At 55.0% G+C, this 27,657-nt stretch overlaps 1 protein-coding gene across 2 annotated transcripts; it reads left to right on the forward strand.

Moving 5' to 3' along the window:
- Window positions 1-3,429: 3,429 nt before the first annotated feature.
- Napa (NSF attachment protein alpha) lies at window positions 3,430-26,809 on the forward strand. Of its 2 annotated transcripts, XM_027945738.3 has the most exons (11): window positions 3,439-3,713; window positions 13,704-13,783; window positions 16,413-16,529; window positions 20,999-21,045; window positions 22,213-22,290; window positions 22,442-22,497; window positions 22,574-22,658; window positions 23,423-23,527; window positions 24,748-24,816; window positions 25,291-25,341; window positions 26,091-26,809. In XM_027945738.3, the coding sequence occupies exons 1-11, from the start codon at window positions 3,616-3,618 to the stop codon at window positions 26,190-26,192; spliced, it is 888 nt and encodes a 295-aa protein (XP_027801539.1). In that variant the 5' UTR covers window positions 3,439-3,615; the 3' UTR covers window positions 26,193-26,809. The 2 variants fall into 2 exon arrangements, with proteins under 2 accessions (XP_027801540.1, XP_027801539.1); XM_027945739.2 differs by lacking the exon at window positions 24,748-24,816 and having other exon boundaries at window positions 3,430-3,713.
- Window positions 26,810-27,657: the final 848 nt, after the last annotated feature.

The raw sequence follows: 27,657 nt of genomic DNA on the forward strand, positions 1-27,657 counted from the left end.
GAGCAGACCACTGTGTCAGCTACAAAATAACATGAAGAAAATGATGGTGCAGAGGACACGGCAGATGTTAAGTAGGCACATGGGGAGGTTGAGATCTGTATCCCAGGCCATAGCATAGACGGGAGACCAAGCATAGACTCTGCCATGGGAAACTAGCAGAGGGTGTTAGGCCAGGAAATGGCATCTCAGGTTCCACTACAAACAACTGCATAGCTGAGCATGGTGGCACATTGTAATACCAGTGACCTGGGAGGCTGACACCAAAGGATTGCAAATTTGAGGCCAGTTTGAGTAACTTAGAGGGACCCTGTCTCAAAAAATAAGTAACTGGGGTGTAGCTCAATGGTAAAGCATCCCAGTACAATCCCAGAAACAAAAAATAGAAAAAAGAACACCAACAACGAAGTTGTTTTTGTGTGGTGATTGTAGAGGGTGAGACCGGAAGCTCCCAGAGTAGACTCAAAAGTAAGATGATGGTGGCCTGGGCTGGCAAAGAGGGCCAGAGGCTTGGGGATGAGGCATACATTTTAGAAGTGGAGTCCATGGGCTTGTTAGTTTGTCACACAACAGGGGGAAGGGTAAGGAAAAGATCAAGGTCAGCATGGTAGGTTTGGGGTGAGCAGCTGAGGCAATGCAGTTAACTCCAATGGGAAAGAGTAAGGGAGAGGATTGATTGAATCCTGGCAGGAAGATGTTTGCACTAGTGTCTTCGGTGTCCTGAGTAATGGCAGGGCAAGCACAGTAGGGGTAGTGTCAGACGGTCTCACAGAGGGGCCTTTTTGAAGCAGTCGGAATACTTTTGTTAAAGGAAAGAGTTCAGGCCTCCAATGAACCTGAATTTGCACCCTGGCTCCTCTTCTGTCATTGTGACCTAGGGCAAGTCACTTTCCTGCTTTAGATTCAGTTTTCTCTATTTGTAAAATGGGAGGAAGAGTCAGGCACCATGGTGCAGGCCTGTAATCCCAGCAACTCAGTAAGTTGAGGCAGAAGGATTATAAATTCAAGGCCAGCCTCTCTGACCTAGCAAGAGCCTCCAAACTTAAGTGAGGCCCTGTCTCAAAAAAAAAAAAAAAGTGACTAGGGATATAGTTTAGTGGTAAAGTGCCCTTAATTCAATCCCCAGTATTACAATAATAATGATGATGATGATGGGTGTGGAGAGTGCCTCCCACCATGTATCAGTTAAGTGAGAAAATGTAAAATGTAAATTAAGTCCCTGGCAGATGCACCTATGACCTCTATCTACTACTATTTAATGTGCATTCTATTCTGATAATGTTTGGATCTAACAAATGACTAAATTCAATGACTCTGAAAAAGAAAAACTGGCTTAAAGGGTTAGAATGAGTTCATTATCTTTTGCTGCTGAACAAATTACCCTGAAATTTAGCAGTTTAAAGCAAATGGAAGCTTTGATGTTAGTGTTGCCTTGACAGGGAAAGAACTGAAACTGCTGTGGTAATCCAGACTGGCCCCGCCTGCTCTGTGGTCAGAACCCAGTGGTGACCACACAAGGGAGTGGTTCAGGGGAGCCTAAGGAGGAAGGGAGCGGGACCGAAGTTTCTTTTGCTACCCTACCCAGCCAACACCCCACCCAGATAACAGTGTTTGCTTAAATTTTGGGTCCTGAATTTTCTGCCTCCTAATCTGCTGGGGTTCTATAAAGGGGAAAAAAATACAGATTCCTGTGCTCTGCACTTTCAGAACTGGAATTGAGGGTAGGTGCCTGGAACCCGATTTTATATAAAGAAGGCTTTTAGAGGGGGCTGTTGTTTCCATGGTACAACACTTGCCTAGCATGTGCAAGACTCTGGGTTCAATCCCCAGCACTACAAAAAAAAAAAAAAAATTTAGAATAGTTTAAAATGTATGAAAAATTGGCAAATATAGTACCAAAGAAATTCTCCTATATACCACACCTGGTTTCCCCTATTTTTAACATCTTAAATTAGTATGGTTCACTTATTACAATCAATGAACCAATATCAATCCAATATTATTAACAACAGTCCATTATTTATTTCAATTTGCTTTGTTTTTACCAATGTCCTTCTAGGCGAAGATTTCACTCAGTTTACCATGTTACATTTAGCAGTCTGTCCTCAGGCTCCTATTGGCTGTAACAGTTTCTCAGATTTCCCTTGTTTTGATGACTTGACAGTTTGGAGGAGTAGGGGTCAAGAGTTTCTGGAAAATGTGCCTCGATTGGTATTTATGTGTTTTTCCTCATGATTAGACCTGGAGGAAGACCACAGAAATGGTGTTTTAATCACGTTACTAAGGGTCCATATTATCAACACGACATCATTTTTTATGTTAATCTCAACTGCCCAGTGGACAATGTCAGGTTTCTCCATTGTGAACTTAAGCCTTCCTGCTCGCACCCACTTCCCACGCTGTTTTGTCTGGAAAGACGTCATAGGCACGTCCACATTCCAATGTTGGGAATTAAGGTTGGGGAATCATGCTCCAACTTCTTGAGGGCAGGGTATCTACAAAGAATATTTGGAATTCTTCTGAACAGGCTGCCTGTCTCTTCTCCCCATTTATTTTCACAGCATATAGTTGTTCATTTATATTAGCGGTGGGCTCCTCATGAATATTCTATGCTTTTGAGTTATAATCCAATACTACTTTGTTACTCAAATCGTTCCAGGTTGAACACTGGCAGCTATTTTCATGACTCCTGGTTCTCCTAGACAAACACATTATTTGGTGTGTTTGTGTACTTCCTTTCTGGCATTGTGAAATGTACTTGGTTCATCTTGTAAAATTTCCTGCTCAGTCCTAGAACCAGCCATTTCTCCTAGGTACCCTGGTTTCTTTTATGGAGAGTTTTAAAAACCTAAAATCTGGGTACTATGTGTGCTGGAACTGAATTCTTAACACGCTCTCTTCAGCTGTTTTTTTAAGAAACTAGGGTTTGAGAACCTCTGTGTTTTTGTTGTTTTTTTCTTTCCTGTTTGTCAAGCACTTCTCTGGTGCCAGTTACAGCACCGGTCGACAGAGGGCGCAAGAAGTAAAACAGTTTCCTTTTTATGACAAAAGGCCCTCCAAGTAAAGAATGACGTGATATAAAGCGCGGAGAAATGACTAGACTGCGCAAAGGAACTGTCAAGCCGGGTGTGGGCCAACACGGATCACGTGGGCTTCAGCAGTCAGCTGACTAGCGCACAGGTTCCGCAGGGAGGGGAGCGTCGCACTGAGGGCTGCTGCTGATTGGTGGAGGAGGATGAACACTAGTACCTTGGGGGCGGGTCTTAAGCAGTGGGGACTACGATTGGCTTTTGGAAAGTCACGTGTAGGTGTCCGACCAAGCTAGCCCTACGCGGGTATATGCGCTTGCTTTGAGGTCTCAGGGCGTGGATTGGATGTCGTGAGTCACGGGAAGTCGTGCGGCGACTGGCGGGGGCGTGGCCGGTGGGGCTCGCGCCGCGCTGCGAGAGTGCTGATTGGCGGGCGCGAGTCACACGGCTCCGGGCCTCAGGCGGCGCGCGCCGGTGCGACGTCAACGCAGCCCGCTAAGCTCCCTCGGCCGGTGTATCGGGGCTCAGCGGTGGCGGAGTCCTCCCAGGTCCCGGGTCCGGAGGTTTGCTGAGAACCTTTGTGGCCGTCATGGATAACTCCGGGAAGGAAGCGGAGGCCATGGCGCTGTTGGCCGAGGCGGAGCGCAAAGTGAAGAACTCGCAGTCCTTCTTCTCCGGTCTCTTTGGGTAAGAACCCTGAGGGCGAGGGGTGGGCCTGGACCTAGGCCGAGAAGGCGAAGGGTCGTGGTCTGAGGTGGCGGGGTAGATCCCAAGGGGCAGAGGGGATTCCGCGTGGTGACGCGGTCCGAAATTACAGGGGACACGGACTGAGGGACCCGGGCTGTGGCTACACGGTTCGAGGAGAAAAAGTCTGAGATGGTGGAAGAGACCTGGAATGGGATCGCACAGGCCGAGGCGACGTCATCTTGAGTTGGGGAAGGGGACTCGAGCTGAAGACTGGCCGAGGGCCAGAGGAGAACTGGGCAAGGGAAATACGGCCTGAGGCCTTGGGGGGCACCTGCCCCAGAGCCGGAGAGCAGCCGGCTTCCGCAGCCTTTAGAGCTCCTGGGGAGTCTGTCTGAAGGGTCCTGGGACCCGGGACACCTGCCGGAGGGACCGACCTTTCCGCAGCCGGTGGCAGTGGGTTTGTGTGGATCCTGGGTGATAGGCGTGAGGGCTCAAGATATCTGACACCCGGCAGAGGGGTCAGGAGTAAGGTTATCCTGGGAGTGAAATGGCTGTGCCCAGGTGGCTGGGTGAGTGTGGCCCTGGTAAAAAGTGACTAAAGGAGACCTGAGCAGAGGACCCAGATGGTGGAGTTAAGAATGAGGCGGCCTGGGATGAGAGCTGGGGACTGCAGCTGGGGGAGATGACAGCCACCTGGGGGAGGAGTAGAGGGGGACAGGGAGAAGGGGGCGGGGGGTCAGAGGCCTGCTGTATGGGTCCTAAGCCTGGGGAGTCAGGAGAGGTGACCGTGGCATGCCTTCCAATAAGGCCTCTAGGTCTGGGAGCAGAGCCAACGCCTAGGAGGTGGCAGAGGGGTACATAAGGTTCCTGTCAGCTCATGAAAGCCAACCACTCTTTGAGAACTCTTGGTAGCTTAGGAGCATCAAAAGCCCAGGTGTGAAATGTGGCTCTGCCATTTCCTTCATGGCCTTGGATGAGCTGATATCCCCGATAAAGGGATCGCTGGTAAAATCAATTCCAGAAGTTTGTTATAAGTATCAAATTTGTGTGAAGTGTTTAGAACTGAACCTGGCGTGTGGTGAAAGCCCTGTAAATGTCACTAGCCAGATGGCAACAGGTTTGGAGCACGTGAGGGGCTGAAGGGGACCAAGGTGGGAGAGGCCTGGAAGGGGTGAGAGGAGGGAAGGCCTGGGAAGTAGAGAGAGGACCTGGAGAGGAATGGGGAGAGGGCGCTGAGCCCCGAGGCCTTCCCTGGGGAGGCCTCAAGGAGGGTCGGGAGAAGATGAGGCTCTGGCAGAGGAGATTGAGGGGTGCTGGGAGGAGAGGGGAGGAGCAGGCTGGGGGTCTTGAACGGGGCTGTGGGAGTTGTTGAGACGGAGGAGGACTGGGAAAGGTGCCGGGTGGGCTGGTGAGAGGGAGGACTGTGGTGGGGTGGGACACAGAGTCAGGAACCCCAGAGAGGCAGAGCCTGGGGAAGGCCACAGGCTGCCAGAAGACTGGGGAAAGGGCTCGGCAGGAGGGCCTGGGGGTTGGAAGAGACTGTTAGGAGCCTGGCCATGGCTGCTAAGAAAGGAAAGGGAGGGATCTTTCCAGGAGAGGAGATGGAGCCAGTCCTCATTATTTGAGGTTGGATAATGTTTAGCAAAAGAACTTAAAGAATGTGGATGAATTGCCTGACATAGAGAAATATCCGGGTCAGATGGGTTGTGTTGATGAAGTGAGGAATGTTGTATTTTAGAGGCTGCAACTGAGAGGGGGTGTGTGTCTTCCTTCCTGGCGAATGGAGGAGTTCAGTGTTTGGGGTGGGCCCCGAGCTCAGTTTTCAGCGGTAGTTTTCCTGGTGGTTTTTAATGTCTGGTCCTTTTGGCCCAAAGATTAGTGTACCGTTGATCCATGTTTGTGGGGAGCCCCTGAACCCCTGAGACACTTGCCATATGGTGGGCAAGGCAAGGTTAATACTAGCCAAGTATTAGTAAAGCCAAATTGTCATATGTAAGGAAGGACCAGGTTATGACCTTTATGTGAAGTTCCTGAGCTGAGAGGATGCTGTGTGAATTGGAGGGTGTCCCTCAGGAGTGAGCTGGGTTCTAAGGAACTGTGACATGCAAGGGAGCAGGTACCTGGAGGGTGTTATAGGTGGCAGAGATAGTGCAATTTAGCTGGGTGCAGTGACACACACCTGTAATCCCAGTTACTCAAGAGGCTGAGACAGGAGGCTCACAAGTTTGAGGCCAGCCTTAGCAACTCCACAGGGATAATGTAAGCAAAGGTCTAGTGTGAGGGGATGATCTACCCAGTGGGTACCAAGATCCAGAGGGACCAGGAAGGGCTTCCTAGAGGAGAGGTCTCCATCTGGGTGGGGCTGAACAGTTCTGGGAGTGCACTCTGAGAGAGAGCAGCACTCCAGGTAGTGGAGACAGCTTGAGGAAAGGCCCAGAGGAGCAAAGCTTGTGTTACGAAGGGTTAGTGCGGGGACAGCCACATTAGAGCATCATGTTAGAATGGGCAGATGGGGGAAGTGAGGCAGGACTGGATAGATGCAACCTGTAAACAAGGACTTGGGTGTGAGGAGGTGCTGGGGAGCACAGAAATTTAGTGGGGCTAGTTCTGGAGGCTTCCCATTTGCCCTTTCAAAGGGGCTGCAGCTGGTGTGGGGGAGAATGACGGCTGGAGGCTGTAGCAGTGACAGTGGAACTAGAAGATACTATTTGTGAAGTGCTCCCTCTGCCTCTGAGTCAGGCCTGGACCTGGCACTTACCCTTATTTAGTCCTCACAGAATCCCTGTGGAGGTGGATAAAGGGAGCTTAGAGAAGTCAATTTATTTGCACAGAGCGACAATAAGTGAGAGAGGCAGCGCTCAAACCCAGGCCTGCCTGATTCCACAGCCCTCTTGCTTAGCCACTTTGCTGTGCTACAAACAGTTTATCCTGGAGGCTCACTTCCATTTCTGGGCACACATTTAGGAAGGATGCTTACAAAGTCTGTGGTTTGGTTTTCTGCCACCCTCTGATAACCTCCCCATGGCAGTTTTCTCCAAATATTTGAAAGAAAGCAGATGGGTTCCTCTGGTCCCTTGCAACTCCATGAGGAGTTGAGGATGTGCTGACCAGGGAGTGAGCAAGGCCCACCTGGAGCCCGAATCTGGGAGCGTGTCCAGAGGTCAGTTCAAGAGAACCTACTTTAGGGGTGGGATCCACTCCTAGTGCCTCCTCCCCTGGAACTGGGCTTGCCCTGGTTAAACATTTCCCAGCTGGCCTTCACTCAAGGCTTTGAGAAGGGCGTGCTAGGGCTCAGCTCATCTCTGGTGCTTCTCCCACCCCTTTTGGGAACCTCTTTGATGACAACTTCCCTGATGAAGAGGCCTCTGCTCAATGTCAAGCAGGCCAGGTACAGTAGCCCTCCCCTGGGATGCTTGTGGGTTGCTTTTGGTGCCTTTGCTCTTCCTTATTTCCAGGCTGCCAGACTCTAGGGGCTTTGATGTACCAGCAGCCATTGAGGGCCACAGCAGTAGCAGTTAGAGATGTTTCTGTACCTTCCCTGGGCAGTAGGGGGCAATAGGGGGTGAAGGAGTAGCAAACACCTGTGCTCTGGAAGCACAGTAAGATGGTGGAAAAGGGCAAGGGAGAAGCAAGTTTCCCTTCCCTTCCTCCTGCTCTGGTCTCCCAGTGGGTCCAGGGACTTCCCTGTGGAGCCCCTGTGGGATTATACAGGTTCTGAACAGTAGTTCTGTGCCCTGTTGCTCCTCCTCAGCCCTAAGGTCTCCCCATCCCAAATCTCAAATAAAGACTCCTTTCCTCTTGAACATTGATATGTACAGGAGTTTTCTCACCTGTGAAGTGAAAACCAGAAGGATGCCTACTTCCTGGGGTTGTCCCAAAGAGCACATTGAGACCCTGCTAGGCCCCCGCAGTGCTTCAGGAGGGCTGTTCTTACTAGACAGTGTCGTGGAAGTTGAACTGGAGGTGCTGGAGAAATAGAGTTGAAAGAGAGGTGTCAGAGTGTTCTGTAAACAAACAGCATGTTCCTAAAGCTCAGATGTTGACAAGTCAGTTCCTGTTTGTATCTCCTGTGGGCATCAAAAGCCCTGGAGGGCTTTTTTTGTGAGCGAAGAATTGCTGCCAGGGTCAGGGTGGGTGTCCCTGAGCAGGGCCTGCAGGGGTCTCCGCTGAGCTGGTCTAGGCATGAGTCTCCAGCTTTGCTTCCTGATCCCCTACAACCTGGAGTAGCCCCTGGTGTCCTTTCCAGTGGGTACCATGGTGAATCACTGTGCTGGCTGCCAAGATCCACATCTGAAAAGTTGGCTTTTCTTGCCCAGTCCCAGTATGGCGTCTTTCCTGAGGGCAGGCGGGGTTTCTAGGGAATCTGAAACCTGGCTTTCTCAGCAGATGGGATTTTGCTGCCTGGTTATACAGAGGTTTTTGTGCTCCTGCTTGGAATCGGGCTGCTGAGAGTTGAGGAGCTTTCTGCATATCCTTTGAGGAAATGAAACATTCACCCTGGGGCTGTGGTGCAGGGTGGTCCTGCTGGGAGCAGAGGGCAGCACTTTAAGAATAAGAAACGTGGGCCTCTTGCCAGGTCAGGCGGCAGCCACAGTCCCTGCCTCTGAGCCAACTAGAGGGCTATGGGCCCTCAGATAGGCACAGTGATCCCTCAGCATCCCAGGGGATTGGTTCTAAGAACACTCCCCATCCCACAGCAGATACCGAAGTCTGCCCAGGCTCCACTCCCTCGTGTAGAATGTCTGATATTTGTGACCTACAGGTTGCTTAGGATACGTGATACAACGTAAGTCCTGCAGAAGTACTTGTTATGCCATGTGCTTTGGGAATAATGACAAAGGACATTATTATATATGTTCAGTACGATGCAGTTTTTTAAAAAATATTGATCCACTGATAGTTGAATCAGTGGTGCAGGGCTGACCACGTCAGCATCATGAGGCAGGGGCAGGCTGGTGGGAGACCCAGGACGCTGGAAACAGAAGGGGGGCAACACTTAGCTGCCCAGAGTGGAGGAGATGCAGCCCACGCTGAGTTGGTAACTTCGCTGTGCTCTCAGTGGCCCCTGTGGCATGGTGGGCACTCAGCTGGTGCTCTGTGAGATTGCTCATGCTTCCAGCAGCCTGCGGGGCGTTAGACCCATCCCAAGTGACAAATGAGGAAACCAAGGCTGCAAGCAGTGAGCTGGCATTTGAGCCCAGACCTGTCTGACTGCCCTCAGCACTTCTTCCAGCACCACAGGTGACTCCGGAGTTCCCATTGGAACTGGCACCCCTTGGAGTGCGTCTCTCCTCCTCCTCCAGTGGCAGCCACTCAGGCCCCTGCTTCCTGCTGCACACTCCTTAGAGACTCCTCCCAGGTCAGGTTCATTGTCTTCACTTTACAGCTAAAGAGACAGAGGCTCCAGGGCCACACACTTAGCAAAGTACCTGAAATATTCCTGCCCAGGTCACTATGCTCCAGAGTCATTCTCTCTCTGCCCCTTGCCCTTGCATTGTAGGCGTACTGTGAGAAGGTCAGCACATGGGGCCTTAGTCTGCCATCACAGCTTCCCCCGGCCTGGCCAAGCAGTGGGGAGGGTAGGAGGCAGAGCTGCTGGAGCCCAGAGCCATCTGGGAGGGCGCTGCAGAGCCTGGAGGCTGTGGCTGGTCAATACTTATAGGTGGGGGAGGCAGAGGCCTGAGAGCAGCCAGCGGAGAAGCAGGACCAGAGGGAGCGCCTGTGCCTCTTTTGCTCACATCCCCTCTCCTGTTGGACTGTGCTGGGGGGCTCTGTGGGGATCTGGCTTCATTGATCCTCTCTAGCCTAGCAGAGGCTGGGTGCAGCTCCAGAGAGAGCAGGGTCCACGTGTCAGAAGAGGGAAGCTGGGGTGGTGAGGCTGCCTCATCTAGGAGGCAGCAAGGCCCTGGTCCACCCTCTTCGTTTTCTCGAGGACTCTTCTATGTGAGTGAGGGCAAGCTGAGGGCAGGACAGGATCCCCAGGGCCCCAAGGCCCCTTTTCCAGCCCTGCCAGTCCCTACAGTGTCGGCTTGACTGGGTCCCTTACCCTCCTCTATGAAGCAGGGCTCACAGCTTTGGATGCACCCCTTCAGGTGGTGGCCTCAGGAGGTTAGTGCCCACTGATGGTCTCTGTGAAAACAAGCAGCAAATTGAGAGCCAGGCTGTGAGGCATGTAAGGGTGGTGGCAGGTCCTCAGGTCCCTTCTTCCTGAGGGTACTGACTTGATAACCAAGGCAGCGGGCGGGGGTCTGTGGTGCTGCAGAGGGGAGGAGGAATTCGTCCATCTGCCCAGCATTTCAAGGTCCTTGGGGAACTGGAGGTGGGGGTAGGGGTGGCCTGTTTCAGGGAGCCAGGAAGTGCCCGGGATGGAGGAAGGAGGGAGGGAGACTGAAATCACCCTGCAGAACCCCCTGGCCAGGGTCCTGCCAGGCATCTGTGCTTTCCTGGCAGTGCTCACCCCTCCATATGGCAGTTGCTGGAGGTTGGTGGCTGTGCCTGGGAGACCTGAGACTGCTTCCTCCGCTTTCGGGAGGGTGGGGAGAGAGGCTGAGTGGTAATTATAGACAGCCTTGCACCAGGCCGGCCCAAACCAGTTCCCTGTATTCCCAGTGGCTCGAGCCGTGGGATGGGGGAGTGCAGCAGAGGCAGCTTGGAGGAGGCCAGTGGGGGAGGGGCTGTCAGCTGTCACATGTGCTGCCACCTAGACCCTTCAGGAGGAGGCCCAGCGAGCTTTTCTGGATCTCATGCAAGAGGCAGAGGAGCTTGCAGTTTCAGTCAAGAGGCCACCCTTAGACAGGTGACATGAGCCCTCCCGACATGGAGCAGAAAGCCTGGAGTGAGCCATGCACAGGGACAGCTTGCATGAGCTTGGGACCAGGACTCCTGCCTTGTCAGTCTTGCTCTGCCCTGTTAGAACAGGGCTGGAATCTTGCCCTGGCCTCCAGCACAAAGTCCCCTGCCTGCCTCACCTGGCTCCTTCCTGCCACTCCCTGTGCTACAGCCATCCTGGCCCGCTTCTCTTCCTCCAGCTTGCCTGTGTCTCTGCCTCAGGGCTTTTGCACGTGCTGGAGTGCTTGTCCCTTCCCATGGATGGCTCCTGAATCCCTGAGGTCCCAGCTCCTGGAGTGCACAGTCATTGTGAGGCGGCTTGTGGGTCCCTGCTATCAAGGGCCAGGCCCTTCTTTGTTGCTTTCATTTTTGGTGCCTGGCACATAACAAAGTACCAGATATTTGTCCCCCATGTAGAGAAATTTCTACATGAATGACTTCTTCGGAATTTACCAGTTAAAGTATGCAAATCACTTTCCTGCTTTGGGGACTTGCCTCCAAACTCCAAAAGAAGAGGATGAGACTCCAGCAATCCATTGTCACCCACTGCAGCAGTGGCCAGGCCCAGGGTATTCAAGAGAAGGAGAGGGCAGGCCTGGGGCCTGTGTGGGCATTAATCCCTGTGCGGGCTCCTCCACCCCACGGTCAGAGTTGCCGACCCAGCACAGGGGTGGCTCGGCTTAGTCTGGGATCAGAGAGGTTCAGTCCAGGCAGCTGACGGGCTTTGTGCCTGGGATCCGCTCTGTCCCATTGAGCCGAGCAAGCCCAGCTGGGATGACTCTGCTTATTGTTGCTCACCAGCATTGGGCCTCCCAGTAGAATGGCCCATTTCTGCTCTGTCAGGAGGCCAAGGTCTTTTGACAGCATCTGGAGCTGCTTAGGTCTTGGTTGTACCCACAAAGAAGGAAGGATGAGCTGGGGGTCTGTGGGGTGGCAGACTCTGATTAAAATTTGTGAACATGTAAGAAGACATTGGGGGGGGGCGGTGTTCCTCAAAAGTAAGAGCACTTAACTAGCATGTGCAAGGCACTGGGCCATCCCCAGCGTACAGAAGGCCATTCCAGAGAAGGTCCTCCGGTGGTGTTTTGCAGCCAGGTCTGGGGGACCCTCTGAATTCTCTACTACTGGAAGCTTGGGAAAGCTCACTCTGCACAGCCACTAGTGGGCTCTAAAGAAATCCACTGGCCTGCCAAGGTGCGGCTTGGGGGATGCAGAGAGGCCTGGTGTCATTTGTGCATGTGGTAGGAGCCTAGTGCTTCAGGCTGCCTCCTGGGGACAGCTGAGGGTAGACTTTACCTGAGGAGGAACCTTTCCTGGTGTGTTTTGGATTCAGGGGGCCTGGTTCCTGCCAGCCCATTCCCTCTCCGGAGTTTGTAGGCTGGCGCAGGAGTCAGCCTCACTTTTCCCTTCCAGACTTGCCCAGTCATCTGAACACCTGAATTCCGGAATCCAGGGGTTCCGGATCCCACTGCAGGCCCTGGACCTGCTGCGTAGGGCCTAGGAGTGTGGGTGTGGGTCTGACCTCAGCGGTTCAGAGCTGCAAGCAGGTTGCATCCTGCGCCTGCACTACAGCTTGAAGCTGTGGGGACAGTATTGGGCTGCTGGCACCGGTGGAGGGTGGGATGGGGAGGGTGACTTGTGTGGCTTTTAAACACTGCTGTGTCAAGTGTGGGAAGAGTTTGAAATCTGTTTGGTGGAACTCCTAAGGGCTCAGGTTTTATTCTGGTTCTGTTAGCGATTGGAATCTGAACAGTTAGGAGACCACAGCCCTCATGGGCTAGTCCTGGTTGGATATGGGGGGTAGAAAAACGGAGAACAAAGGTAGGGGCTTAGGGTTTGAGCTACTGGTGAAGGACCCCAAGCTCAGTAAAGTTCATGTGTGCCACATGAAGGTCAAGAAGCCAGAGTAAAGCTGCCCAAAGAAGCCCTTTGTTTTTATTTACACACACACACACACACACATTTAGTTTTGGTTGGACACAATACCTTTATTTTATTTATTTATTTTTATATGGTTCTGAGGATCAAACCCAGGGCTTGCTCATGCTAAGCAAGTGCTCTACTGCTGAGCCACAACCCCAGCCTCTGTTTTTATTTTTTAAAAACCTAAACCTGGGGCTAGAGTGTAACTCAGTGATGGGGCACTTGCCTGGTGTGTGCAAGGCCCTGGGTCCATCCCCAGCACCACCAAAAAAGAAAAGAAAGAACCCTCTATATCTCCCAGGCCTATTCTATTGCACAGTTCAGTTTTTGAGGATTGTTTTATGTTTTAAATAACTCTATGCTGAATATTCTTGTAACTTTTCTAATTCCTTTCTTGGGGAAAATTGCTAGAAATGTAAGAAGTTTCTGGACTACAGGGTCAAATTAAATCCTAATATTAAATGTCTTTTTTTATGAATAGATAAAATGTGCAGATGGTTAAAACAGTTAGTACAAATGAGGGGGTGTGGTGAAGAAGCTGCCCAACAGCTGGCCGTGCTGTGACTCTGCAGTAGAGATGCTGTCACTAGGCCTTGTATATTTGTCTAGAGATATTCTGTTTGTATAAACATGTATGTTTCTATTCTTCTCACCCTGTTGTTTTTTTTTTTTCCCCAAATGGGAACATTTTATGTTTATATCTTAAAATAATGTATGCTCTGTGTGCTGCATCCAGCCAGTTCCGAATTGGCATGACACACCCCTAGGGTGGCGAGGTCTTGATGGAAGAGTGGTCGTGTGCTAGGCACAGGATCAAGGCACCCAGGAAGCAGTGGGCACCTCCAGTGGGGCAGTCCCCCAGAATGCTTTGCAGTCTCTGGGGAAAAGGCATCTGCAGATGCCTGGGACCCGTTGATCACCCCCCCACACCCAGGTGGGAAGTGAAAGAGGCTGTCAGGCTGTGTGCACGGGGAGGTCAGGAAGCCCCACTCTCCCCAAGAGCACCCACCCAGTCCCCTCCAGGAAGCATGCCAGTAGCCATTCTGCCTGTGCAGATTGTGCCTTTGTGTGCAGGGGTGGGAACCACAGACTCAGGAGGACAGGGGGAGGTGGCTTAACAGGGAAATCGGACTGAGGGTGGGAACACATGTCCACTGTCGCTGAGGCAGAATGTCTGCTTTCTTTTTGATAACAGACTAGACGATCTGCTTATCTTTTTTCCTTTTTCTTCTTCCCCAGAGGCTCATCCAAAATAGAGGAAGCGTGTGAAATCTACGCCAGAGCAGCAAACTTGTTCAAAATGGCCAAAAACTGGAGTGGTACGTGCTTTTTGCCGAGCTCAGCTCCCAGTCCTGCTGTCCTGGGTGGGAGGTCGACTTGCAGCTCCCTCTCCAGTGTCAGGAGCCCACTGGCCCGAGTCCAGTGAGATATTTTGCACCTTAGGTCAAGGTGGGAGGACAGAGATAGAGAAGGATGGAAAGCGTGGAGATGAATAGATGGTCGAATCTGGTAGACCAACTTGGACGAGTTCTTTGAAGGATTTCTCCCAGAACTTCAGGTTTCCTGGAAACTATTCCCTTTTGCATCCATCAGACTCATGATTCTGGGCTGAGGGTGTGTCCTGGTGACTCCAGGATAACATTAATCACAGCTACCATGTATTGAGAGTGCTGTGAAGTAGCCATCGCACACAGCTTAAGAAAACCATCCCATTGACCCACGAGGGTTCCATTAATATCCCCGTTTTAGAGATTCAGACTAAGGCTTGGCTCACCCCTCATCATGGTGCCATGACTGCTAACCAGCAGGACCAGGGTCCCGAAGCCAGGGCTCCTGAGGGTGCAGCCCAGGTGCTTCACCCACTGGTGCAGAGCTTTCCTAGGGAGAAAAGGCAGGCAGGGGCCAGGGGTGGTCCTTGAGGGCACTGAGGTGAGGGTGTATTTGGGGGTTGCATGTCCCTGGAGGAGAGGCCCGGAGGCCTTGGTACTTCTAGTGTTAGAGGCCCGGAGGCCTTGGTACTTCTAGTGTTAGATCAGATCAAGCCAGAGATAGTTTTGGAACCCAGAGAGGAATTTTCTAGACAAGGAGGAAGTCAACCCATGGATGAGCCATGGAGGTAGGTTGCCAGGGTGCAGGGCGGAGTTGATTGTCACCAGGTCCTGAGAATGCCATTCCCTGGTTTCCCAAAAATTAGAAGAGTTTTTTCCTGAACTTTCACAAGATGCCTTGTTTATAAAGCTGGTGCTGCGTGTGTTTATCCTCCCAGACTCATAAAGGGCCCTAAGAGAAGGAAGGCCTATTTTTTACTCACATACATGTTACTTTTCTCCTAAAATTGGTTACCACCTCCCCAGTGATTCAAACAGAAGTCCCAGTCCATTCTCCCTGCTGTTAGCCCTTTTATATTGAAATTTAGGAGTCAGATTTGGAGCTCTTAAAAATAATAATGAAGGGGCTGAGGCTAGGGCCAGCAGTAGAGCGCTCACTTAGCACATGCGTGGCTCTGGGTTCGATCCTCAGCACCAAGATATTGTGTCGAACTACAACTAAGAAAATTTTAAAAATAATAATGATGATAATAATGAAGAACGACATGGTGGCATATTCCTGTAATCCCAGCACCTTGGGGAGGCTGAGGCAGGAGGATCGCAAGTTCAGAGCCAGCCTTAGCAACTTAACAAGGACCTAAGCAACTCAATGAGACTCTGTCTAAAAATAAAAAATAATAATAAAAAAAAAAGGGGCTGGGAATGTGGCTCAGTGGTTAATTACCCCCGAGTTCAATCTCAGGTACCCAAAATGAAAATAATAAACAAGCGGGGCACAGTGGGACACACCTATAATTCCAGTCATCAGGAGGTCAAAGCAGGAGGATTACAAGTTAAAAGCTAGCCTCAGCAACTTAGCAAGGCCCTAAGCAACTTAGTGAGACCCTGTCCAAATAAAGTATGAAAAGGGCTAGAGATGTGGCTCAGCGGTGAAGTGCCCCTGGGTTCAACCCCTGGTACTGGGAAAAAGAACAGTGATAACAGTAAACAAAACCACAGAGTGAAGCTCACGAAGGCTGTATGTCCCACTTGGAGGCTGGGCCTGGCCACCTCGGCCTCAGGAATTCCGAGATGCTAGAGCCCGCTGAGAAGCCTTGGCACTGAGCCAGGAGCCCTCGAGCAGTGGGAGAGACCATGATGCCTCCCAAACTGTGTTCACACAGTCAGGAGCCATGTGAACTGTGGCTCAGGCCCTGGGGGACGAGGTCTTGGGCATGGGCACTTTTCTATTTGTATTCAAGCCCTTGCCATCCATGTCCGTCTCCCTTTCTGTATGTGGAGCCCCTGGAGTGGGTGGACCCTGGGTCCCCTGCCACTTGCCTTGCAGCGAGTGTGGTACCTTGTCCACAGGAGCTTGCAGCCTCTGCGTGAGGCCAGAGAGTGTGGGCAGAGACCCAGGGTGCGGGAACTAGAAGGAGCTTCAGGGAGCTGGGGGTCAAGGAGCAGGATGGGAAAGGGGAGCAAGTGGGAGGGTCACTTATCCTAGTTGCACTTGCCTCCTGTTCCCGGAACTGCCCCTCCAGGCTGCTCTGCCACTCAGCTCCACCGTGCCTTCCAGGGCCTGTTGCGGCTTCGAACTTTAGAAGTGGTGGCCCTGGAGATGTCACAGAGACTAGGATGAGGAACATGGGATTTGAGCTGGGCTAACCCTGGACCTCTTGCAAAGTGTCGGGGGCTCAGTGTTGCCCCTTGAGGCAGCTTCCTGTCTCCCTCAGAGACTACAGGGGGACTGCCAGGAGCCTCAGCCCAGAGCTCAGGAGACCTGCAGCCTGGGCCTCAGCTGGTCTTGCTCCAGCCAGTCCTGGCCCACATAGGACTCTCTGTGCCTTCTAGCGTCCCCGACCTTCTAGGGTAGTGTCTGTGCAGCCACTGAGGCCGGTACCCTTCCTGTCTGTTGCAGCTGCTGGGAGCGCCTTCTGCCAGGCCGCCCGGCTGCACCTGCAGCTCCAGAGCAAGCACGACGCGGCCACCTGCTTTGTGGACGCTGGCAACGCCTTCAAGAAAGCCGACCCCCAAGGTGAGGGCCTCTGTGGGCCACACGGCCAGCCACCCTCCTCCATGTCCTCAGGTGTCCCAGCCGCTCTCTTTTTTCCAGTGACTGACATGTGATAGGCTGAGGCAAAGCCAGCCTTAACTTCAGAATTGGCCGTGCTTCCACTGGCACGGCGTCCTGCTCCAGGTCCCCGCCTCCCCCTACCCTGTGATGTGCCGCCTGTCACTCCCCTCCCCTAGCCTGCGAGCATTTGGGAGTGGGAGTTAGATTTCAGACCCTCCGCCTGCCAGGGAGAGAAGCAAAGCTGTTCTGTTGTCAGAATTAACATGCAGAAGGGAGCGGGGGCGCCAAGACCAGCCAGGTAGGAGTTGCTGCCGAAAAAGGAGCGGAAATTCTCCTACCTGGCTTCCCTGCACCCTGGGGAAAGTCGGAGAGAACAGAGCCGCGCATCCAGTTGCCAGAGAACGGGCTCCTCCACAGGAGAGCAAGTGGGGACGAAGCCTCGCGTGGAGCTGACTCGGAGAGAACAGTTATTGTCCCACTGGGTTTGTGGTGAAGCCTAGGCACAGCTCATGGGTCCCAGGCTTTGGGGTTTTGTGGGGCTGGGATATTGCTGTTTTGGTGGGGGTGTGTGTGTGTACAGGATTCAGCCAGAGCTCGCACATGGTGAGCATTTGGTCTACCACGGAGCCCTGTCTCCCCACTCCCAGGAGTTTTGTTTTCCTCTTAACCTTTGTGCCAGACAGAGGTTGCTGACTAATTTTAGCAAGCAAAGAAATTTTTTTTAAAAATGACCATCTAGTGTCAGGATCTTCTCAGGAGAATGGAAAATAGGTGAACATGTAATTTTGGCATGAAGGCCTACCCTTGACAGGAGAGGTTGGTGCTCGGCAGGGCTCGTTGGTGTCACCAGGGCCCCTCAAATGCTGCCTTACACACCACCGCTGGGGGTTGCTGCCGCACCTGGCAGCATTGTGGAGCACAGCTCCCGTGCACTCTCTCTCCTTGGTCGTGCAGGCAGGAAGCGTTTCTGTTCCCATGCTGACCAGTCACTCCTGTCTAGCTGGTGTCTCGCAGAGGTTGGCCCAAGTGGTTTCATATGGGGTTTCCGCTTGACAAGGACAAGAGAGGGGTTCCTGGCTGGGAGCACCTGGCCACAGCAGAACTTGTGGGTGACTCAGTGACCCAGGGTGACCCTGGGTTTGTTTTCAGCTTAAATCAGCCTGGGAGTCTCAGCATCCTCTGCAGAGCACTCCCCCAGCTGGCCCTCCTGCTCCCTGGGGAACTGGTTGGCCTGGAGATGCTGCCTTAGCATCTGTGACGCTCAGCTGCTGCCCCATCTGGAGTGACTGGAAGGACTTGTTTCTGGGGTGGCCGCTGCCAGGCTGCCTGATGTGTGCATGTGCCTCGTGCTGTTCCCACAGCCTGGGCTGGCTGGAGTGTGGTCACTGCCTTCCCTGTTTCTGATCTGAGCTGCGGGCTGTGGGCCTTGCCCAGATGTGGCGCATCCTTGGCCACAGAAAGCACAGAAGGTGGCCGCTGAGGAGGCCAGACCAGTGGGAAAGTATGATGAGGGTGCAGCTGGAGAGCGGGGTGGGGACACAGGCTTGGAGGGGACCCTTCACGGAGGAAGGAGGGCGCTGCTGCAAGAGGGTTTGTGCTGGCAGGGATGGCAGCCAGCCCCCACCTCCAGAAGCCCTCCCTAGTCACAGCTCCAGTCGGGGCTGTGGCCAGCCGGAAGCGAGGGGAAAGGGGCACATTTGCATGGGGGTGACAGTTGCTTTGCGTCTGGGCAGTCAGCCCATAGGGACACGGGTGCGGCAGCTGTATGTGGCTCTGCAGGGGAGGAGATACATGATCTCCGGGAGGATCCAGTGACCTCAGGCAAGTCACTGACTCTTCGGAGCCTCCATTTGCTCCTGTGTTAAAGCACAGGTCTCCTGTGAGATGATGTGCTGGCATGGCCCCGGGCCCTGAACCACACACGTCCCCAAAAGGGCAGCCCTTGGTGCCCATCAGCCTGGTGTTCCTGCCTGGCCTGCGCTCTGAGTTCGGCTAGTTCTTTGTGAAACAGCTGGAGGGTGCATTTGGGGTCCTGCCTGCCCAGGTTCCCCTAGCAAGGGTCTTCCCTCACCCCAAATCCTCCCCTGCCTGGCCAGTGTCTCTGCCGGAGGCTCCCTGAGCCTGAGGCCGCACTTGGGATTTGTGCTTTCCCTCTGCAGAGGGGGGCAGCTGCCCCTTGGTGGCGCCAGAGAGGCCTCACATGCTGTCCGTGGTTCCTCAGAGCCCCCAGACCACTGGCTGCTGCTTTGTGTGGACTAGGGCTGGGAAGTCCCCTTCCTTGGCCTGCTCAATGCTGAGCAGAGTGTACACAGTGCATGTGTCCCCGGGGCAGGGAAGTGCCCCAGCCCTCATTTGTCTTCTCCTTCTTCCACATCTGCTGCCATTTAGTGGGTGCCTACTGTATACCAGACCCTTGGCATCTTTTAACCCATCCACTTCCTTGTTCGCTTTGGAACTTGTGCCTGTTCTGTTGAGGAGGAGGTGGGCTGAGGCCTGGATGTGATCAGGGAGGGCTTCCGGGAGAGGCAGAGTGTGCTGGCTCTAGTCCAGGGGTAGCAGCTGCAGCGGGAGTGGGGTGGGGTGGCCTGGGCCTCGCTGTCCGTATTAGGCTGAATCTCCTGAAGCCCCTCGCCAGTCCCTGCGAGTGGGCAGAGGGGTGGGGCTGGCCAGGGAACCGGGCCTGCTCTGTCTGTCCAGGGACATGCAGAGGCCTGATGACCTGAGATAAGCCCAGTGTTGGAAGGCATGTCAGAAGCTCCTCCAGGAGGAGGCAGGTGTCATCTGGCAGCCGGCCACTTTCCAGGATAGCTGTTCCCAGATCAAGGAGTTGGCACAAAGGAGACTTAGCTCCATGAGTCCATGTTCTTCCCCTGCTGCCACTGCAGGGGCCACTGTCTGCTGACTAGAGCCCATGCCAGCAGGCTGGGGGGACAGCTGCTGTTCTCATTGAGGAGCATCCTTTGCCTGCAGGAGGCCAGGTAGAGCTCCTGGCCTTTGACCAGCAGAGGGAGCCAGCTAGTAGCCTGGCCAGGGTGGAGGCCGCTGCCTCTCGGCCACGGCCAGCTGCTAGCTCAGCTGTTGCTTCCAGACCTGCTGTGTTACAAAATTGTGAGTGGATGTGAATTAACACTTTTCAAGCCACTGATTTGTTGTCAGTTCTCGTTTCCATCTCCTCTGCCCCCTTTCTCTCCTCTCCCTACTGCCTCCCTCTTCCAGCGTCAGTCTCCAAACCTTACTGAATGGTACACATTCTCTGAATCTTTTTTGGGTCCCCTGAGGCCTTTCAGAGTTGGACAGAACCTTGCAGACTCCCAGAGTAGTACACAGACACCCTTTTTCTCATATGTACATGTAGAAGGGGTTGTAGACCTCTGAGAGCTCAGCTCTGTTCAGGTGGTTCCCTGAGGAAGTTGGTGCCCTGGCCAGGCCAGGAGCCCCACAGAAGCAGGCATCAGGCCTGCTGCGTTCCTGTAGCATCCTCATCCCAGGTGAGCTCAGGCCACTTGCCCAGCCAACTGGGTGGGGAACAGGACCTGGGATTGGTCTGTGGTCTGCCCAGGCCCTCTGCCTCCCCCGACCTCCCTCCCCCAGCATCCGCTCCTGAGATGCATTAAACTGATGTTTAAAAAAATACCCACCGAGAGCTCATTTCTATCTGCTAGAAGATGCCTCCCACTCATGCTTCTCTCTTCTCCAAATAACTTTTCAAAAAGAAGAAGAAAAAGCCTTTCCCAAATTTAAAATCTTGCAAGAGATAGTACAACAAAGGTGGCTGAGTTCTTCCTCAGTGCCACTTTGCTGTGCTTGGGGTTTTTTGGTGAAACCTACAGCTTGAGGAGCCTGTGGTGATGGGCCAGGATTAGAGGGCTGTGCCGACTGCTTCCCAGGGTGTGGGGAAGAAGGGTGTTGGCAAGTCCATGTTGAGGGGTCCTGATATTCCCAGCATCTGGCCTCCTGTGCCAGAGATCCAGGCGAGACTGGTATAGGGGACAAATTCTGCTTAGGCTCCTACAGAACCCAGGGCTGGCAGAACCCAGGTGGGATCCAGGTTTCCCTGCTACTTCCAGTTGACCTCAGATGTTGGGCTCAGCGCCTCCAGCCCTACCCCGCCTGCCGCAAGCAGCTCTGTCTCTGAGAGCAGGGCCTTGGCATGTCTAGCTCAGCACACCCCTGAGAGTCTGGTTGTCTTTTCCAGCTGTGCCCTGTCCTAGAGCTGCCAGGCAGCTGGTAGACTCTTAGCAGCCCAAGGGAGAAGGTCTCCCTGTGAAGATGCTCAGTCGCCACAGTGTGCAGAGGCCATCATCAGCTCCTTCCCCTTTCCTCCCAGCCCTGAGCGCCTGCTGCTCTCACCAGCCATCCCGCTCTCCTCTGGATACGCTGCCCTGACTTCAGCTCTCATTTCTTCTCTCCACTTCCTCTTTCTTTCCCAGAGGCCATTAACTGTTTGATGAGAGCCATCGAGATCTACACAGACATGGTAAGGCCACTGGTTGTCACGCTCCCTCCCAGCTTCGCAGCCTCGCCTCCCCTGCCTTAGCACCCAGCAGTGTTTCTTGCTCCACTGCCAAGACCAGAGGGGAAGCAGGAGCCCTGGAGAATCTGGTCACCTGAGCTGGACTGGACTGACGGGATCCTCGGCAGCTTGCCAGGAGCCCGGCAGCCCCTCCTTATTTCCTGCCTCCACCCTCTGGGTGGTCTGGGTTTGGTGTCAGGAGTTCTGGTTATTGGCATCTGTGGATCCAGCACCTTCCCCTTGCCTGGTGTTGCCCAGGGTCCCATGTGAGGAGCAACTCCTGGCATCCCAGAGGGAGAGGCAGAGCCCAGAGAAGGCTTAGCCCCTGCCCTACCCCAGGGATGCAGCCAGAGAGGCAGCTGGCAGGCCATGGCAAGGAGCCAGGTGATGGACACAGATTTGCCCTGGCTCCTGTCAGCTGCTTACCCCGTCACAGGCCACCCCTGTTGATCAGACTCTCCCCCAGGCAGGAACACAGTTGCTGGGCAAGGCTGCAGCAATCCTTGTAGTTAAACAGTCACAGCAGTGGCCATTTGTTGACATAGAACTGCAGGTGGTCAGCAGCAGCCCTTGAGGTTGGCTGTCCCTGATTTCCATTTGATAGTCGAGGAATGTGGGAAGGCAGGAGTGGCACCTTGCCCAGGGACATGGGGGTACTTAGTGTCTTGGAACCTGGGGCTCCTTTGAGGAGCTCTGAGCATGCCCAGAGGAGGCGGAAGGGCAAGGTACCTGCCTGTGGGAAGGGCTGGCTCCATGGCCACACGGGGAAGGGCCCCTCAGCAGCAGGACTCTACAGCCGTTGGTGCTGGTTTCTCCAAAGCATTCCACCTGGTGATTCTTTATCTTTCTTCCCCTCTGGACCAGGTTCTGCCCACTCACATCACCTTTGGGGCATCGCCATCCACCTGTGCCTTGCAGACAGGATGGATACAGGCCAGGACACGGGGGCACTTGCCCAGGCCACTGGCAGCACAGCATTTCCCCTGGGCCACTAGGTGTCGGCCTTCTCTGCCCTCTTACGTGCTTCATGGTGGCATGGCCAAGGGACAGGAGCTGAGGGACCATGGCTGACGGTGGGGTAGGTCACATACGAAGTCTCAGTCAAAGTGGCCCTTTCCCTTGTCCTTGCAGGGCCGATTCACAATCGCAGCCAAGCACCACATTTCCATTGCTGAGATCTATGAGACAGAGCTGGTGGACATTGAGAAGGTGAGTGGGTGCCAAGGCCTTGCTGGGCCGCCTGCTAGGACCACAGCTTCTCCCTCCTCCCAGGAGAATCCTAGTGCTGCCAGAGCTTGGGTAAAGGGTGCAACCCCAGGCCTGCCCTCCCTCCAGCCCGTGCCCACTCGTGTCTCCCCAGGCCATCGCCCACTACGAGCAGTCTGCAGACTACTACAAAGGCGAGGAGTCTAACAGGTAGTCCTCCCACCTGCCCATGTCTTGGTGATGCGGGACTCGCCACCACCTTTGCTCATCCCTCTCCTCCCCATAGCTCAGCCAACAAGTGTCTGCTAAAGGTGGCTGGCTACGCCGCCCAGCTGGAGCAATATCAGAAGGCAATTGACATCTACGAACAGGTAGGGACGGGACGGGCCTTACCATCTGCTCAGAAGTGCCAAAGCCGCGTCCTGCTCTCATCTGTCCTCTTCCCTGCTTCTCCCCGTCTCCATCTGCCTGCCTCTGTGGCCTTCACCTAGCGTTCACCCCGGCTAATGGCTTTCCCCACCCACACGGGCCCTCATGTGGTGTCACCACCCTCCCTGGGGTGTGCTCTGTCACCCCCACACAGGAGCTGCCTGCAGGCTCCAGAGAAAGGCAACCTCCACACAACCAGTGAGGCGGGAGGGGAATGGCCATGGGTGGCAGATCAGGGTCCCTTCTCTGCAGTGGGAGGCAGGGAATGTCACATGGTCCCCCTCTGCTGTATGGGGAGGGCTGGGCTGTGGCCAAGAGGAAGGCAAGCAGCTGGCCTCTGGGGAGAGGGGCAGGCACTGCCTCTTGTGTTCGAGCAGCTGCCACTCCTCTGCCCACTGAGTGCCAGTCTGCTGTGGGCCTAACGGCAGGGTGTCGCCTCCGCGCTGTCCTGGGCCCCTGGGAGGCCCACAGACACCTGGTTTCTGCCTGTCCCAAGCCCTGCCCTATCACATCAGGAGGTCCTGGTCACTCAGTTCCAGTTCCTGACTACCCTGGGCCAGTCCCTGGCTCGCTAGCCTTGGGGTCCTCAGGTCACAGGGCCTCACCCAGGGCTGGACCTGGCTCTCAGCCAGCCCCAGTGCCTGGCCGTGAGTCTGCCCTCCAGTTGCCCATCCTGAACTCACTGGGCTCCTCCACATGACCACAGGTAGGAACCAACGCCATGGATAGCCCCCTTCTCAAGTACAGCGCCAAGGACTACTTCTTCAAGGCGGCTCTCTGCCACTTCTGCATCGACATGCTGAATGCCAAGGTGAGCCAGACCTGGGCCTGCTGGGAGTTCCTCCTTCCAGCCAGGCCGTGGCCGCAGGACCCCAGTGTCGTCACCAGGTCGCCCCTTGCTGCCAGAGGGAGAGGGGTGTGCTCTTGCTCTATCTGTCCCTGCCCGTTGGCCTTTGCATGGGAGACAGTAGCTGTACTGAGGCCAACCCATCCTGCTGTCACCTGCCTGGCCCTAGAGGCTTTGAGCTCCTACCTTCTGGCTCACCCAGTACTGGGTCCTTTCTTTTGTGGATGTACTTCCCAGATCCTCACTGCACCCCTTAAAGGCCATGCTGTCACCTCCTTTTGCTGAGGAAGGAGTTGGGCTGAGAGTTCCTCATCGAGACCTCGAGGCTAGTGAGCTACGGCCCTGCTCTGCCGAGCACGCGCTTCCCGATGGTGTGACTGTAGCCACAGCCCCTGTCCTCCTTGCTATTTCCAGGGCTTCTTGGCAAGAGGAGTCAGTGCTGGGGGAGAGGGGCTGGCCACGGGAAGAAGCTGGGAGTGGGCACTCGGTTCTGGTCAGCTGGAGCCCAGGCAGACCCTGAGGCCTCTGCCAGGTCTGGGGCGTCCTGCTGTCTCTCTGGCTGTGGTGCTTGTGTTTGGCCACCTCCCTGTGAGCCCTGCTCCTCTGTGGGCCCAGCAAGGTGGCTGTCAGGTCAGGATTCTTTTGTGGTGCTGGGGTTGGAACCGAGGGCCTTGAGCCTGTGCAGCAGGCATTCCACCACTGAGCACACTCCAGCCTGTGAGCTGGGGTCCTGTTGGCCTGTGATCACAGCCCCGCCCCACTCCCCTGTGCCATCTCTGGGTGTTTTCCCATTTTTAAAATGGGGTTGCCATCATTTGGCCTTCCTGGGGTCCTCATGAAGGTCAGCGTGGGGAGCAGCCAGCCCCAGGCCTACCACATAGGTCTACTATACAGGTCATTTGCCCCTTCCCAGGCACAGAAAGGAGGGTCCTGGGCACCTGTCCAGGAAGCCCACCCCCTCCCTGCTACCGTCTCTGCAACCAGGCTGGCACTGAGCCCCGCTCCGCCAAGGTAGCATTAGGCTCAGAGCCAGGTGACACTGGAGGCTGGGGGAGAAGGGCAGAGAGCCGGCTCAGGGCTGCTAGCAGCAGCCAGGTCCCTCTCCCACCAGGCCAGTGTCCAGCGGACCCTCCCTTCATTGGCTTGCCCTGTTCTTCCCTCTCCCTCCCTCCCCCACTGCCCAGCTCGCTGTCCAGAGGTACGAGGAGCTGTTCCCGGCCTTCTCGGATTCCCGGGAGTGCAAGCTGATGAAAGTGAGTGCTGGGCTCAGGACCCACCCCCAGCCCACAGTGGAGCAAGGCGGTTGGGTTGTCAGGGCGAGGGGCTCCTGAGGACAGGACCTGGCTGCTTGGGCTCCTGGTAGGATAACTACCAATGCTTTTCAATGCCCAGTGCTTTTCAAAGGGTTTGTTTTGTTTTCTTCCTTCTATCAGTTGGCTCTCCAGTCTCTAGATGAGAAGAGCCAGGGACAGGCCAGGGGCAGGGCTGGGTGCTGGACGTTGACACAGGCACACATACATACCCTGTGGTATTCTGCCAGGAGGTGCCCTGGGAGGGAGTCATTTCTGATGAGTAGGTAGGCAGGATTGAGACACGTCCCTTTCTCCCTCTTGGTGGCACAGGAGACCACCTCCTCGCCTTCAGACCCCTTCCCAGCCTGTGCTTGGATCTGGTCCAGGCCAGGCCCCAGCTAGCCTCCCTGACCCCGGCTTGCCATTTGTTTGCAGAAGTTGTTAGAAGCTCATGAGGAACAGAATGTGGACAGCTATACAGAGTCGGTAAGTGGCAGTATGGGTGGCCAGATCCCTCCAAGGGGGTGACCCCCAGAGCAGACTGCCTTCTCCAACACGCTGTCCCACAAAATCTCACCTTTTTTGGTCTCTGGTCCCTAGGCCCTGACTAGAATTTCCTTTCCTCAGTCAGTTGCCCCAAAATCTACAAGTAACTCCCAGGGTGTGGGTAGCTTTGTAAGGGGCAGCCCTGAGGCTGAGGAAGGAAGGGGACTTGGCCTTGGACCCTTAGGGTGCAGACCCCCATCTGTCTGCTCACAAAGGCCAAGGTCTTTGCACCACTGGGAGTCCCCAAGGATGAGCAGTGGAAGCTGTCTCACATCAGGCACTTTGGGTGACCCAGGAGGAGGAGCCTCTAGGGAGGGAAGAGGAGAGTGGGAAGGGACCCGAGGGGGCCAGCTCCCCCCTCCCCAGTGGACCTGCCCACCGGGGGTCTCCTGCCCTTTCCTCACTCTGCCCTGGATATTCTGGAACTCAGTTGTGTCCACCCCAGACTTGGCCTGCTTTGGTTTTGGGGTGGTGTCGCCACCCAACTTTTCCCTAGTGCTCCCAGGAATTTAAGCCAACCCCAGCTGATCCCATCTGCCCCAGGGAAGTGGGAGGGCAGGCAGGGCTAGTCCCCTGGGCTCTTTCTCGGGGACCAAAGTGACAGGAGCACATCTTGAAAAGCTTGGGCCTGGAGCTCGGGTGCCCTGCTGGAGTGGGGGCAGCGGTTGTCTCACCTGCGGCCCCTGCAGGTGAAGGAGTACGACTCCATCTCACGGCTGGACCAGTGGCTCACCACAATGCTGCTGCGCATCAAGAAGACCATCCAAGGCGACGAGGAGGACCTGCGCTAGGCCCTGTCTCCCGCCTGTCTTCTGTCTGTCTGCTCAGAGAGGCGGGGCCTGAGACTAGCTGGCCTTGAGACCTTCCCTCCCCTTCCCCACCTGGGGAGTCTTGCAGGCCACGTGGGTGGCAGTGTGGGCTCAGCACCACTTCAGGGCGCCAGAGGCCAGGGCCTGCTGGCTGGACAGTCACCCTCTGTTCTCGCTACATCCCTCACCCCTGCCCATTTATTTAAGCCCTTAAAGGTGTCCTCCACCCAAGAAACCAGGTGTACAGAATCTTTAATAGAGACCTGTTTGCTCTGGGTCCTGCTGGAGTCTGGGATCAGTGTCTGGTCCCGGCTCCTGAGCAGCTGAGCCGCAAGGTCGGCGGCTTCTCACCCACCTTGACCCCAGATGAGCCCTGAGTACACATAGTCACTGAGATTTGCTCTCACTGCTCGGGGTGCGCTTTGCCCCAGCAGTCTGCAGCCCCTACCTCTCAGGTCAGCTCTGGGCCCTGGAGCCCAGAGGGTGTCCCCCAGACCCACCCTTGCGCCTGCTCCTTCCCCAGTGCTTCAAGGTTTTGTCGGTTGGTTGGAAGCTGCAGCTGCCCGAGAAGGAAAATAAAAATCGCCACTTTTGCATGAGTCTCTTCCTCCTCACCTCTGCTGCCCTCCTCAGCCCACAGCATCCCCGCCTGGCCATGGTGCATCCTGTGGGTAGTGGGACATGCTCCCCCAAGCAGCTTGACAGGGACTTGGGCTGGGCAGGTCCTGGGGTGGAGGCCCGGGATGTGGGCTCAGAGGAGCCGCAGGGCTTGGTCCCATGTTCCTGGGCTTTGGGGTCTGTGGGCCTTGGTTTCACCCACTGGGGAGCCTCAGAGCTGGCTGGAGGGCGGAGCGGAAGGGAACCTGAACTGTCCCACCCTCACCCACGTCCAGGTTCCCCTGGGAGGCAGGCTGGACGCCCAGTGACAGTTGTTCCATCTGTCACGGGATGGAGAAGAACTGACTTTGTGGGCAGAGTGTGAGTCCTGTGTGGGTCTGGGGGTGGGACAGGTGACAGGTCCCTTTGCCTGACAGAGGTGGGTGGGAACTGGCCAGCTTTGCCACACTCCAGAGTGGGGTCCCCTGTGAGCCAGACAGATTACCTGGTCCGCCTATGCTTCCCCAGGGTGACCCCTCCCTGTGGTGGGGCACTGGCTGGAGGAGACTGCAGGGAGGCAGAGTGTCACAGCATGTGGGATGGTCACGAAGCAGCAGGGACAGTGATGAGGAGGGGCTGCCTGGGAGAGGCTCCAGCACTGGCCCTGCAGGGAGTTCTGGTGAGGCTCCGGAATTGAAGGAGTGGCCAGGCCCACATCAGCCCTGCCCGCCGCCCCGCAGCTCCCCACAGCTCTACAGTGGACTGCTGGGACCTGGGCAGGTGGCCCGGTCTGCTCCAGGCGCTGCTGACGGGGAAGGGTGGGAAGCTGTTTCTGCAACCATGACCTAGG

This window comes from Marmota flaviventris, chromosome 18 (assembly GCF_047511675.1).
Source record: "Marmota flaviventris isolate mMarFla1 chromosome 18, mMarFla1.hap1, whole genome shotgun sequence".
Lineage (NCBI taxonomy): Eukaryota > Metazoa > Chordata > Mammalia > Rodentia > Sciuridae > Marmota > Marmota flaviventris.

What these genes read in the sequence shown, in the direction of transcription:
- Napa (XM_027945738.3), top strand. Translation starts at nt 3,616, where the DNA reads ATGGATAACTCCGGGAAGGAAGCGGAGGCCATGGCGCTGTTGGCCGAG. An exon ending in CAAGAAAGCCGACCCCCAAG is followed by an intron (nt 16,530 to 20,998) that starts GTGAGGGCCTCT and finishes TTTCTTTCCCAG; the next exon opens with AGGCCATTAACTGTTTGATG. An exon ending in TGGACAGCTATACAGAGTCG is followed by an intron (nt 25,342 to 26,090) that starts GTAAGTGGCAGT and finishes CGGCCCCTGCAG; the next exon opens with GTGAAGGAGTACGACTCCAT.